This window comes from Cololabis saira, chromosome 21 (assembly GCF_033807715.1).
Source record: "Cololabis saira isolate AMF1-May2022 chromosome 21, fColSai1.1, whole genome shotgun sequence".
Taxonomy (NCBI): Eukaryota; Metazoa; Chordata; class Actinopteri; order Beloniformes; family Belonidae; genus Cololabis; species Cololabis saira.
The window spans coordinates 17,376,422-17,391,581 of NC_084607.1; the positions used below are offsets into that span (position 1 = coordinate 17,376,422).

A 15,160-nucleotide genomic window follows, 5' to 3' on the forward strand; every position below is an offset into this window, starting at 1 on the left:
TCATTTGATGACTCAGAGATGATTAGTCTCTAGTGCTTGCACTTTTGCCCTTCGTTTACTGAACCTCCTCAAGATTCCTTCAATCGTTTCATGTTATTATGCGCTGCAGTAAGTAATGTAGAAAAACACCATCTGATCTCTCTTTATCATTTTTTTTGTTCTCTCCTTATTTTCAAACATTTCAGTTTTTAAAAATGTTTAAAATCTTGCACATTTACTGCTAAAGTGGCAATATTTTGCTCATCTCTACTTCTTAAAGACTTATGAATAGTGTTTTTTTTCACCAAATAATCATTACAGTTAATGATACAATTAATTATTACATTACAAAGATTTACTAGACAATATTTATTTGGATTGCATTTAATGTGTTCCTTTTAGGCACATATGTATGTAAAAAGGATGTTTTTGTTGTGAATTGGTACATTGCAAACAAATTGAAGGGAACTAAATAGATACTACTACTGTCATTTAGCAGATGCTTTTATCCAAAGTGACTTACATCTGAGACACACACACCATGGAGCAATTAGGGTTAAGGCCTTGCTCAAGGGCCCAAGGTGGTTCATCTTGGTTGCCAGTACAGGGCTTTAACCTGGGTCCTCTAGACCTTAGTACAACTCTGTAGCCACTACTAACACCCCGCATTTCTTTCTTTCCCGTTAACTAGAAACTGAAGGATTTTTAGATGTTCTTGTTGGTGTTATTTGTATTTACAATGTTATTTTATGAGCATACAAACGTTAAAAAAAAACATTTCTTAATGCTCGCGGACCCCTGGTTTGATTTGGGCCACATGTAATATACTCTGTCATTCCTACAGGTACATTTGAGCTTTGATAGCATAATACTTGATTTTCTATACAGTGGTCATAGAATGAGTAAAGGAAATGAGTGAATCAGTGGGGACAAGTTTGTTTTTTTTTCTTTCACAAGCATCAAATGGAAACTAAACACTGTATCCCAATGTTTCATTATATGGTCAAAAAGGCCTGATAAACAAATCAAATAATTTTACATGCAAAAAGCACCGTCCCCTTTAGTGTGCTTTGTTTATTTCCACTCCATGGACTTACTAAATCAATACAATGCTGTTGCAATTATTACCATCAGCAGCCATTTGGAATGATTGGATTTGCTCGAAGGGCTGAAAAATAGACTTAGGCTGTATCATATGGTCGACTTTGCACTGCTGTAAATCCGTAATTGGATAAATCGTAGGCTAAGAAAGCTATTTCCCTGTGGGCAGAGAGAGAAAAAAAGGAAAATGTTTCGTTGTCAGTTCAGGTTTTTCTCCTCACAAAATCATTACTGCATGATCTAACCCTTATAACATTGGCCTGCCACATGAAATAAAAGTATGGTTACGATGGCAAAGTTGCTGTCTGGTGTGGGAACAGGGGATCTTTACAGCGGAAAAACCAGGAAGATTATTTAACAGTGTTTTGAACAGTAAAGATTTCTTCAAGGTGCTAATAAAAATATGCCACTAAAACAGAGCATGAAACCACTGGGGGAAAAAAAGAAAGTCCTTAATTTGATGGCATTTGATGAAGAAAAAAATGAACACATTCTTGAATTTTTTCTTGAATTTATTCATGTTTCAAACACTTACCAGAGTTGTTTTTCAAAAAAAAAATGTACCTCCTATTTTTTTCTTTTCACTGTTTTCTTACATTCTGCAAGGATGGGGTGCAGTGTTTAGAAATAATAACGACATTTTTACCAGCCTCTGCAATCATAAGAGACGTTTATAGTCCAGAGACAGATGAGTCATCAAAATAAATAAATGTAGTTTATTTTACAGCAAGGACGCTCCAGGAAGCGAGTTCCAAAGTTCCAGTTCTGCTCAATTTACTTTACAAAGAAATTATATTCGGTCCGCTTCCTTTGTTTTTAATTTTAGGTTACCTGCGTGCTATAACACTTCCTTCCGTCTTAATCCAATCATTGATAAAATAAATTAAAAGAAGCTGGTAAATGTTCATTCATTTATTCAAGTAATCTCCTGTGAAACATTATCTCTACAGACGCCATCATAATATGTGGCTATAGTATCAGAGGGACTATGGGCATTTCAAAGTGGCAATAACCCAAGGATTGCTGCATTGATATTACACTTTAATGCAATCTCAGGAGCAACTGAGCAGCCCAGTTTGATTGGATAATACTGGCACATTGAGCTCTCAGGCATAAATCTTCATTCGTGCATAAATCACTCAAAATAGAGCAAGAGGATTTGAGTCGCAAATCCAAAAAAAGCAATAACCACACGAAGGGGGGAAAAAGTCCAATACGACACATTTCCACATTTCACTGAGCCCGAACAGTTATGGCTCGGAAGAATCATCGTAGTATAGCAAATAGGAGATATGGCACAAAGCTCTTCAAAACGCGTTTAAATGAACCAATCATCCCCGTGATTGTTACGGACACAGTCAATCAGGGGGTAATATCCTACGTTTGCTGAGGACACATGATGAGGAATAAGCAACAGATATATAAGTATAAGCACAGTCAAGTGTATATATGTATATTTTCTTGTCACTATTAAAAAAAATATGACACTAGTAAAACCAGTAGAAGCAGTAAGGATATATATTCAGTGGGGTCATGGCATCTCATACATTTCTTCCTCTACAAGCTTACATGAGGATGAAAAAAGGTAGGTTTATATTGTCGAGGTAGTTAAAGTGACTCTCAAGTGGAATGCGGCTGTCTGCAGAAGTCAAGGTTGGCATACCACTTGCAGGAGTGCTTGGTTGACAAATTCAAAATTCTCACTACAATATAGCTGTCAAATACAAGTGACTTAGACTTGTCAACCCCTGTATGAATGTAGTCTTTCAGTCTTTTAAATGTACTGTGAAGTACCTTGACTTCAAAGTGCTCTTTGATATGAATCCCCTATAACATCATGACCTAAATTGCTTTCCCCTGAGAATCTGATGAAAAGTCCAAGAAAGTAATGGATCTGATCTCTAAAATGCACTTCATTAAAACAAGATCTTTATAAAAACCATTAACTGGAACTCCTTGGCAGCATTATATACGAAAGGGCTCTGTCCAGTCATGGGCTTCTTCATTACTGATATTCAATATGAGGACACTGAAGACATGGACTTCTTCTCCAGCCTGCTGAAAAGTGCTGGGCTGCCACCTAAAGGTTTGGCTACACTTGCTTACCTACTTTAAAATTGTTGGTTGTTTTCATCAAAGGAACTTCACTTTAACCTCAATTGTGTGGAGTAATTTTGTGGGAACCAACTCCCATACAGTAAACTGCATTTCTTAGTTTCAAATGATAAAAACTATAATTAAAATCATCCTTTTTCATTTTGTTTTACTCTTAAGCATTTGTTAACAGAGTCAACAGAGTCAACTGTCAGTTTTTTCCAAAGGGAAAATGTTTTTTCATCCCTCTAAGATGCACAGGATTGTAGGCTTTTAGTGTAGAGCCCCTTTTGTCGTGCTTTTGGTCTCAACATCAAGACTCCTTTTATGGAGCTGTGCTTTTGTGGAGCCTTCACAATGTCACTCGACAAAGCCTTTTAAAAAAACGTCTATGGATGACAGTCAGCCTCCAAAGCTTGCACCTATCTCTCAGCATTGATGGCGCACACAGATTTGTATTAAATATTTTCAACTTTTTCCCCTTTTCCAATGTAAATGCATGTCTTGAGCTTGCTTAAGTTTGTTTATATTCATTTATGGATCATTGCCGACAACAGTTCCCCAGCCCATGTAATAATTTCCCCAAAGTATTATTTTCATACAGGAACATTTCAAAGTTTTAACAACCCTAGGTCCAATATTAGATGGTAAAGAGTATTAACTTTCTTTAAGGACCAAAACAACTTGAATCGAAGCAATTTTGAGTGAAAACAGATTGCTTTTTGCAGCAAAAATGGATATTAATATCTGCTCTTGGGGCAATCGATCTATGTAGAAATAAATTACTACTTTAAGACTGATAAGTACAAAAAATTGTTATTTCACTTTAGGGATGTGTGGATAGGGTCCTTATAGACTAAGAAAACCTATTTAACTCTCTTTAAGGTTGCTGCTATCTAGTTAACACGTCAACTACCAAATGTTGTGCAAACAACACACACACACACACACACATATATATATATATATATATATATATATATATATATATATATATATATATATATATATATATATATATATATATATATATATATATATATATATATATATATATATATATATATATACATATATATATATGCAGATGCAGAAGGAGGAGAGTTAATTGCCTCTGCTTCTAATGTTTGCCTTCCTCATAAATATCTGAGTGCTGATCCAATTCTATGGAAGCAACTAACCCTAACCCATGAACATTTCCTTCTCGATTACCAGAAAGACAAACTTGTAATCCATCCTTTTATTTTTTGTAACTTGAATTTTTCACATATTTATAGACAAAAACAATACTGAAAACTAATTATATGTAAGAATAACAATAATAACCCTAACACAGTCTGGAGATGAAACTGTTCAGTTCACTATTCCATGTAGCATCCGTTCAGTTGGTGTCCTGTTGTCTCATATAAGCATTCAATTTTTCCCAATTTTCATCAAATATGTTCTCTTTCATTTTCAGTATGAATGTCATTTTTTCCATGTCATGGATTTCCTTGACAATGTCCAACCACTGCTCCTGCCTTGGAGCGTTCACATTGTTCCTTGTTATGGCTTTCTTGCTTGCTGCAATAGCACTTTAGTCAAGTACAAGTCTTTTTTCATTATAACTTTCTCAATGTTCCCAAGATAAATCACTGGACAGGTGTTTGGTATTTCCTACCCCATACGCCAATACAAACCAATTTGTGTACAGTTCCAGAAGATGTGTGTATGATCTGCCTCCACACTCCCACACAGTCTCCAACAGTTTTTTTGTATAGCTAATTGCTTAGATTTTATCTTTGGTGTTATGAAGTACCGAGTAAGGTTCTTCCAGCAGAACTCTCCATATTAATGAATTTGTTGATGTACAGTGTGTCTCACACATATGATACCACTCCTCTTCTTGTATTTGAATTATCCTTTTAATCCATCCTTTTCATCCACTTTATGTACCAAAGGGCTCAAGTAGTACCATCAATCTGTACTGGTTTCCAGATGGTGTCCTCAGTGCACAGATACTTTCCCATATTCTCACGATTTGCCCAAAGAGTCTTCCATTGAATGGAGAACTAGTAATCTCTACTTCTGAAAGACTCAGACTCTCTGGGATGTCATGTCACTGACCTGTTTCCATTCCTTAATTGGATCTGAGATGTTCCTTGTTGAGCCCTGTGATGAACTGGCGAACTGTTCAGGGTGTATCCCTGCGTATCCCTGCCTATCACCTGAAGAGAGCTGAGGCAGCCTCCAGCACACCCCTGTGACCCTGAAATGGAAGAAGCGAGTGTGTATAATAAATTAATGCTCCTGGATGCTCCTGGATTTTTCTCTTTAGGTTTTCTTTTTTAAGAACTATGCCAAATTACCATCCTTCTGATCCTCGAATTAAAACTTTTTGGAAAGGCATTGTCAAGATATAGGATAGAATTATATTTTTCTTTTTATTTCTTTTCTTATTTTCGACATGGTGTTTAAATCATTTACACCTTTTTTTTTTAAAACATTTTACATTGCAACGGTGATGATATGATGAGTGGCTTTGATATTTGAAGTTGGTTTGATTACGTATCTGATTGATTGACTGTCTTGATCAGACTGGGTTTGACTTTTTTCATTTATTACAGTGATAAAAAGACTAAAGAATCAGCAGGAATGGAGAGGATTGATGCATTCGCTATAGTTTGCAGCGGAGATGCTTTTATTCACATCATTTCTTCTTTCATGTTGATCCTCTCGGCTGGTTCAAACATTGAGAGTGATTGGCAAGGTAATCACTGGAAAGTTTCCTGGAACCAAATTCAGCTATTTGTCAATGCAGAACACAGACAAAAAAAAATCATATTCATAAATTGCTTTTCAAACATTGCCTACTCGGAGTGTTCAGCATGTTCTGAATACATTCTGGCCATGGAGGTGCATCAAAGCATCCAAATAATTAGAGCAGTAGCCATAAGATGCCAGCCGCTGTGTACTCCATGCAGATTAAACAACTGTTTTTCAGAGAAAGTAATAATTTGACACATTTTGCTCCTTTCATTTTTTTTCTGCAAATTAAATATATATTTTGGATAACTTTCAAATGGCTTGTTGTTTAGTTTGGTTTATTAAGTGATGGTGCTTTAGCTGGCATCGGGTCTGACAGAGTAATTCAGTCGCTGCAAAAAATATGGTTTAAAAACTAGTTTAGCCATTTATAGATGGGCACATAGATATTTACAACCCTGCAAATAAGGATTTTTTTTTTGTATTTCACCAGAATAATGGTATATTATAAATCTTAACACAAAATGTTCCACTGTGTCACTGATTTGATTCACAATCATTGTATTTGCCCGAGCATTTTTTAAATTATTATTATTTTTCTCTGAGAACCCGGTCTTCGACAGCTGTCCCACAGCTGCATTCATGCCTGACACAGTTTGAAAACATTAACACCGGTGTCAACTTTCACCAGATGCAGGATCTTCTCAGGGCTCCAGTCATACTGTGTGAATTGTAATGACATGGTCACGTGATCGTTTTCCAGTTCGAAAACCCCACCAGCGCCATTTGAAGGTTCTTATTGACCATGAGGCCTTGTTCAACATGTAACATCTGATTACTTCTCTCTGCCGGGTACCTCTGAAACACCATAAGAATTAAGCTATAATCTGTGTGCCATGCTGCATGAATTCAGAGCTGAAGTCTACCGTGACCTAGCATGCATTTCCACCAAAGTGATTTGTTTAAAGAATGCCATATGTGCTGAGAGATGTGTGCCGATTAGGGTTGCCACCCGTCCCGTAAAATACGGAATTGTCCTTTATTTGAGAAAAAAATGTTGCGTCCCGTATTGAACTAATATGGGACACGATTTGTACTTTATTTTCCTTAACTTTTACACCATATTCTAGTTGAATTATTGAAATAAATGAACTTTTACACCATATTCTAGTTGAATTATTGAAATAAATGAACTTTTACACCATATTCTAGTTGAATTATTGAAATAAATTAACTTTTACACCATATTCTAGTTGAATTATTGAAATAAATTAACTTTTACACCATATTCTAGTTGAATTATTCAAATAAGTTAACTTTTACACCATATTCTAGTTGAATTATTGAAATAAATTAACTTTTACACCATATTCTAGTTGAATTATTGAAATAAATTAACTTTTACACCATATGCTAGTTGAATTATTGAAATAAATTAACTTTTACACCATATTCTTCACCTGTAGGCTATATTCTACATCTGGGCTGATATGGACATATGTAGCATAGGAGGCTATTTCAGTTGCTAGTATGGTTGGCTGTCTGTACAGTCATGAAAGTTCAATGCTATTAAAGCACTTTAAACTTTAAATCAAAGCATTTTGTTTTTTCATATAAAATAACCCCTTTTTCATTCAGTTTAGAAGTTTTGGGGCTTTTTTTTTGGCTCCTGCACTGCTGAAATCAGGGCGTCCCTTATTTCTATTTCTGAAAGGTGGCAACCCTAGTGCCGATTCATCTCTGATACAGAGAAACATGCAACTTTGAGCTCTTCCGATAAAAAGAAAAAAAAGAGCAGACAAACAGGGGCTGCAGGGGCTCATTAATATGTTTCATTACTCTTCACCTCACTGTTCGCCTCATTGTCCACAAGAGGTCAGACATTAACAGCAGAAGTCATAAATAGTGCCAGCTGTCAAAGTTCAGGCCGGGTGCAGAGGATCCCTTCCTTCATTTAGGTGACGCGGTTTGAAAATATGAACAAAATCTGAAGTTTAAACACTCAATACCAACAGAAAAGATAATACAGGCTAGATTATGTAAAAGTAACGTGGCATGAAGTTTTCCTGAGTTGTGACCTATTTCCTACTTCTTCTTTTTTTTTTTTTTTTTTTTTTCATATTTGCTGATTAAAAATGTGTAAGTATTTAGTCAGTGGGGGTTTTCACCACAGGCTTTGATTTGTTTGTTTCCCATAAGTGGGTGATGCGGGCCGCCTTGCCCACGGATGAACTTTTGTCACGCCTCCTACCAGAGCAGCTCCAGCGCGGATCCGGCTCTCGGATGCGAACGCGTCCCGCACACTTTTTACTGCCAATGTCGCGCTACTGAGCACATCGCACACAAATATGGGAAACCGGAGCAGAAATATGCAGCTTTGACACTCTGTGGTGAACTCTACAGAAGCCACAATTCTTTTTCTTTCTTTATTTCTTTTTTCTTTATTTTTTTTCTTCTTCTTTTTTGCCACATTTTTTGCCTAACCAAGGAATACTTGGTGTCAGAGAGAAACTGGGTTTATTGGATTTACTTTTCCAGCAGTAATGGCCACTGGCAGGGTTGATTATGTTGCTCCGTGGTGGACATACTGGCTGCACAATTTCCCACATTTCAATTTCTCATTCCAGCCGGTCGAGAGCACTTTGAAACCGGAGGATGCCAGCTACCAGCAGGTTGGTATATGTACTACTTGCGCGTAGAAACGCTTGTATTTTAGAAAAAAAGACACACCAGAAAGACTGGTGTCACTAAACACAACTTTCCTAATACCACATAGTTTGTATTTAGAGGGCCTTTCCCACTGTTTTTAATTGGCTCTGAAGCTGAGAGGTAATCTGAAGCTGTCTGAAATGTTCAGTCCCATAATAAGGAACCCATACTGACCTGCAGTTCTCACATGATAACACATGACCTGTATTAACTATGACTGTGGAGTAGTCTAGGTGATTAAACAGTGTCGGGGGAACACATGCGCAGTTCTGAGTCAAATGGTAAATCATTTTATATTTTTTTTAATATTTCATATTTTATTAAACATTACTGTACGCTATGAGTAAACACTCAGCACCACCCTGTAAACATAAACAGGAAGCCATGTCAGGGCCACCAGCATTAGGTTACTACATTTGTTACAGATTTTTCCTCTAGTAAACCATTTTATTGTTGCTCTTCATCTGTATTCACATTAAAATGTCAACAGTTACATTTCTGCTGTTTAAAATTAACATTCTGGGCATTTAAAAACTAATTCTTACTAAGAAAACTTTCCATTTAATAAATGTCTAATCCAGTTGTCAGTATAAATTTGATCTGAGATATCAGTGATGAAAAGCCCTCTTTTTAAGATATGACTAAAACAACCATTTAACTAATTCACTAAATGAAAAAGGTTCACTTGGTGTGTAGAGCTTTAATTACCATTATGACACGAGTATAAAACTGGCTAGGACTAATGCCGTTAGAGCTCTCTGGAAGGCAATTACTGAAAAGAGTGTAATTTGATTACATTCTAAACGGCTTGCTGTAAGAATATGAACGCAACACTATTTTATTAGACTCATGCAGTCATAAAACAGTTAAGTAATAAAAAAGATGACTGCTCGTTCATACGCCATAAAAAAAAGAAATTTTCGGCTGCAGATGATTGTGTTTTGTCCATTCTACAGTGGCCTTTTTTATGTGAGATTTGACTGGAGAAGAAAAGACTAAAAAGCGGAAACTTCACAGTGTTCAGTAATCTCCCCCAGAGTTCATTTACACAGCCAGTGAGGCTCTGTAGATAGCATTGTTTAGAGATTTAGAGATGGTGTCTGGCTGTGGACAGCAGTAGCAGAGTCGCTGCAGATGAGATGGACATTATCATGAAAACCAATACTGAGTGCTCATTAGTGCTCTCCGTAGTTTCTCCATCACCATGCAATTTCAGATTTCCACTTATTTCTGCCACTTAGCTGTCTTTTACATGCAATTGCAACAGCTGACTATGTTGAAATACAGGATACACAGGGGGTGTACGTTATAGTTTGAGAGGTGTCAGTTCATTTAAAAGTCGTTGCTCAGTTGTTCAGTACCAGTGTAACATCAATTGGACCTTCCACACCCTATAAAGAGAGCTGTTTCATATGAATATGATAAAAAAAACACTCTTTTCTGATCCATTTTTTACTTTATTATTGTGATTCTGGCTGTGTTGGTTTTATACATGAGCATCACCAAGTGTCTTGTACTGACCTGCGGTCGATATCTATTTCTTTCAGCTGTTATTTTCAGGGGTATTTTGTTGACATGATTCCAAAAAAGTGTGTGCAGATGCTAGTTTACACATTTTGCCTGGAACTGCACAACACTGGATGCTCCCTTGACCCTAGTGAAATGTCTTATGTTTATGTACAGATATTTTAGCCATTCCTAAGAGCATTTCTTGCGATTTAGGTGCCACAATGTACTTCTTTATTCACTTATCATGTTCATTATTGCATTTCGGGACTGTCACACTGGCTTATTCACTTTCTCAGCACTAGAAATAACTTCTTAATTGGACGTGTTTGCCTTTTAAGAAAAGTGGAAAATGAAAAAAAGTCATGGGCAATTCCTTAAGACTAATGTTTCACAGTTTAATTAAATTTAACAGGCTCACATAAGCCAATTTTGTCCAAGCATCCATTTGGAAAGATAAAAGATCAATACATTCTGAATAATGGCTGTACAATAGTTGTTTTGTGTCTCTCTTTCTTCTTCCCAGTCGCACACGTCTTTCCTTGTTATGACATTGCATCCAGTGGAAATTGAAGTCGGTACATGTCTAATTACTTAACAATTGAGTGGAAAATTAGGAGGTCAAGTAGAGCAGCCTTGTTCTTCTAAAGGGTCTAAGAGGAGTTGTAGTGACAGGCTACCCAACAAGGTTCAAGCTCATCATGAACTCCTCACAAAGCTACTTGTGGCTCATCAGCAGTGCCCTCCATGAAACAATTAGCAAATCATTGGATTAAGAGTTTGACCTTTGTGCAAATGGAGACAGGACAGCCCACCTGTTCATAAACGAGCCACTGATTATGTCTATTATTGCAAATATTAACAGCTAACCTAATGATTTAGAGGAGCTGATAGCAGACTGGGACTCAGCATGATTAGATATCCATCTGATTTCAAAGATTTAAGTAATTTATTAGAATATGCAGAACTGTTCATGTCATTTTAAATCCAGTGACAGTGTCCCTGCCATCTTAACAGAATTTGTGAGCATTAAAATTTGCAGGGCATTAGTTTATATTAAAAAATGAAGAGGAAAACATTGGGATTGGTGACCGGGCTAACAAAAACATGTTCTTGCAATGTTCAACACTGTAGGGGTACTCCAATTGAGATGATTTTTTTTCTATTTCAGGTTTTGTAGAAAAACTGAACAATTGATGAGTGATTCAGTTAGCAACTAAAACCTTGGGGGAAATTCTCCTCATGAACACAGTCAAAAGGAATTTTTCAGAAACTGAAGCAGCCTTTGTTCCAGGTTTAACAAACTACCAATTCAGTGTTTTATCGTTACTAAACAGTCTAAAATTAAGCATTTCATGCATGAAGACTCTAGAAACAAGCTATTCCTGTATGTTCCTCCGTGTCTGTCCATCCTTCAGGCTTCAAATATTTTGCAGACTCAGATATCACAAGACTACATGGAAGCCATGGTGTCACATGACATTCCCTCCTTTAGCCTTGGATCATTTTTTGTTTCCTCTTTACCGTGATCAAGTCCCTGCTGTGGCACTTGGCAGAAAAATCAAGGTCCTCTGTGAGCTGTGTTTTTCCCAAGACCACAAACATCTGCCCCTTTTCATGTCATGTCATGTTTTTTTTTTTTTTTTTATGCTTTGACCAGCAGTCTGCAGTTATGATGTTGACGATGAGACAGCTACAGAGTAACCACAAATATCTCTAAACATGAGTGTTGTTTGATAATGGCTGATTGACTCAGGAAGCCAGCCTCATGGGTGGTGGGATCAGCTGGCCTTAACGGCATGAGGCCGCACATAACAGCTCTTTTTTTCCAGATAAAACTTGCTGACAGACTCTTCATTAAGTCTTAATAATAACATCGTAATTACCGCTTTAACATATGCTATTTTTTTTTCTCTCTATCACATCTTCTCTCCCAGAGTCTGATATTTCTGGCATGTCTCGGTGTTGTGGGTCTTTGTCTGAGCGCGCTGGTTTTGGGGGCGTACGTGATGTGTTTGTGCTCCTGCCGCAAGGACCTAGATGAAAACACCAAAAGGCCTGACACATGCTGCGTTACCTGGGTTGCCGTGATCACAGGCCTCATCATATGGTGAGTACAGGCTGTTGCTTCCTTTGTCCCCCTTGCTGTACACAGCTACACGTTTCTCACAAAAGTACGAACACGTGTCTATATGAGGAACGAGTATCCGACTGATGTTGGATTATTATTCCAAATTCCCCTGAGAGAAGGGAGCGCATCAGTTATGATCCCACTTTAACCACATGCATAAGAGTATACAAATGAGGCAAGTCATGCTGCTGTCATCAGCGTTTCTTCGAGCAAATAATCAGAAAGAGATCAATCTGTGAGGAACTTTAAATGCTGATTCCTCCTCTTTGTTCATTTCAATATTGTTCCAAATCACAATGTTGTAGCCTTTGAAGTCCTTTTATTTTTATTTCTTTGGTTGTCCAGCCACTTTATGCAAGTATAAACAAAGAAGGAGCTTACATAAAACCTCTTGGACCACGTTGCTGGATTTAATTGTACTTTTTGAATATGATTCAATACTAAAAATGTCATAAAATGAAATAGAACAAATTAATCCCCAAAAGCCTTAATAGAATTTGTGCTCTGATCCCGTAAAACTTGTGACAGTGTTAGACTTTAACTTTGTTAGCTCTCTTTTGCCATACCCAACCACGGCTACAGCACACGGGGCGTGGTGAAATGCTAAGTGACTGGGCATGATGCTGTTGTGTAATGTCATGACCTTTCTATTTCCACTCACAATAACATCAACAATAAGCAACATATACAGTAGATGAAAGTTAACTCTGATTACAATAGCTTTAAAACTGTCATTGCTAAACTATATTGGAGTTTAGCAGTGACTCTCATATTTGATCCTTCATCACCCCATGAACCTCCACAACGGCAAAGTGAAGAAAGATCTTTGAAATTTAAATGATCAAAGTGAATTAAGAAATCTCACATTTACAGAAGCGTTCAGACTCTAGTTTATGAAACATGCGACTGAGTCTGGAGCATCACGGTTCCTTCAGTGATCCTTTCAGACTCACCCGTTCCTTGACTGGAACGCATTTGGGAATTATTTCATGTATGAGCTCTAACAAAGTCAGCAGACACCTGTCCATGAAAAGTCTCACACTCGCTGTTGAAGATTGTGCCAGAATGAAAGCCGAGGCATGCTTTTGAAAGAACTATGCCCACCAGGAAGACTGAAGGATTGTGTGGAGGCACGCGCCTGGAAAGGGATACAAGAACAGTTCTGCTATTTTTTAAAGTGCCCAAAAGCACAGTGTGTGCCATCATTCTGAAACTGAGGAATTTGTGGCCGTCTGCCAAGGCTTTGGTCAAACAAGCAAACATGAACCCAATAGTGACTATAAATATCCCGTTTCTTAATGGCACAAAAGGACACATTGGTTGAGTGTAAAACAGCCACCATTCCTCACTAAAGTGCACATGACTTACTACTGGTAGTTAGCCAAGAGGCAAACAAAAGACTCAGACCATGAGGAGCAAAATCCCCTCGGAGTATGATGAGATTAAAATATGTGGCCACAATTACCTCATTCCCAGCATGTGTGGAAGAACTGTAGCTCATTAACACCATGACTGCACTCAAGCATGGTGTTGGGAGCATTACCCCGGGGGTATCTTTTTATGCAACGGGGACTGGGAGACCATTTAAGATGTAGGGAAATAAAAACATATTGAGCAATCTAGAGTGAAAAGCATTTCTATTATGCTCAAGATCTTAAGATGGAGCAAAGGTTTATGTATTACAGCAATGCAACATGAGAAAAACGGGAGTAGCTTTTCGAAAATGTGATGCTTCCTTTCCAACATGGTTGAGATTGATCATTTCTTTTATGAGGAATGTGATAAACTCTGAAGGAAATGTCCTTCAAGTGTGTGGAATCATTCGCATGCAGACTTTAGGTTACTATTCCTGCTAAATTTGCTAAAATGCAAATAATGATGATACTGATGATACATTTAATTTAGATATGTTTTTTTTTTGACTCCTAAGGTTATTTTACAATAAGCTATATAAAAATGAGATGCCAATAAACTCTGCAAGCAGAAATATATCATACAGTGTGCAAAATTACACAAAAATTACAAATGAAAAGCTTCAAGGAGCAGTTTATCGCTAATAAAATGCATAAACAGCGAGTAGGTGGATTAAAGTAATTATTTAATAGATAGAAGATGCAGCTGGAGGACCTATATTAGGTAAGCTAATTCAAACAGGTGTTTTTCTTATTCATTTTTTTTATTTTAAAGGTTTGAATTTCACAGCAGTATATCATTTGCCTACGTGAGGCAGCAGTGAATTTCAGAGTTTTGGTGCAGCATACAAAGAGCCTCTGGCACCAAGTGTGCTGACATTGATGAGGATTGCAGAGAATGAGAAGGAGTGTTGGAGTGCTGTAAGACAATGAGAGGTAGTGAACAGTTAAATGCTGCTTTGCATGCTGATTAAAAGTGAATAATTCAGGGAGCCGGTGAAGTCGCATCAATAGCAGTATGAGCTGTTCGGTGGACATGCATGAGGTGCTCTGTAGATTATGTGTCAGCCCAGTTTAACTGCTGTTTACTGTAGTTTGAGGCACTTTTTTGTCATCAGTGCTTGCGTGTCATGCAGACATGCATTTTCGGGTGAAGGAGATGGACTTGTGGGACAGATAAAGCTGAGTGTCATCAGCATGGCAATGACGATGAATATCATTGTAACAAAAAATGTTTGCCCAGACGGAGGAGGTAGATGATAAACAAGAGTGCCTGAAACACAGACCTTGTGGAGCGCAGCGATAGACGTTTTAACCCTGAGTAGTAGCTCTGCATCTGCGTTATGCTTGTGAGGGAGGAGGCAAACCATTGGTGGACAGCGCCCCTGATTCCTAAGGTAGCCAGCTGATCCATACCAAGGTAGTGCGATGGTATGAAAGGCTGCTATAAGAACAAGGGGGGTAAGAATAGAAAGAAAAAAAA

General features: G+C 37.5%; 1 protein-coding gene across 1 annotated transcript in view; it reads left to right on the forward strand.

Moving 5' to 3' along the window:
• Positions 1-8,228: 8,228 nt before the first annotated feature.
• The window catches only part of LOC133422146 (protein tweety homolog 2-like), a 28,810-nt gene continuing 21,878 nt past the window's right edge, over positions 8,229-15,160 (forward strand). Inside the window, exons 1-2 of the mRNA XM_061712055.1 lie at positions 8,229-8,591; positions 12,072-12,244. Of these exons, the coding sequence (XP_061568039.1) occupies positions 8,463-8,591; positions 12,072-12,244 (302 nt within the window). The 5' untranslated portion in view covers positions 8,229-8,462. The remainder of the gene's footprint in view (positions 8,592-12,071; positions 12,245-15,160) is intronic.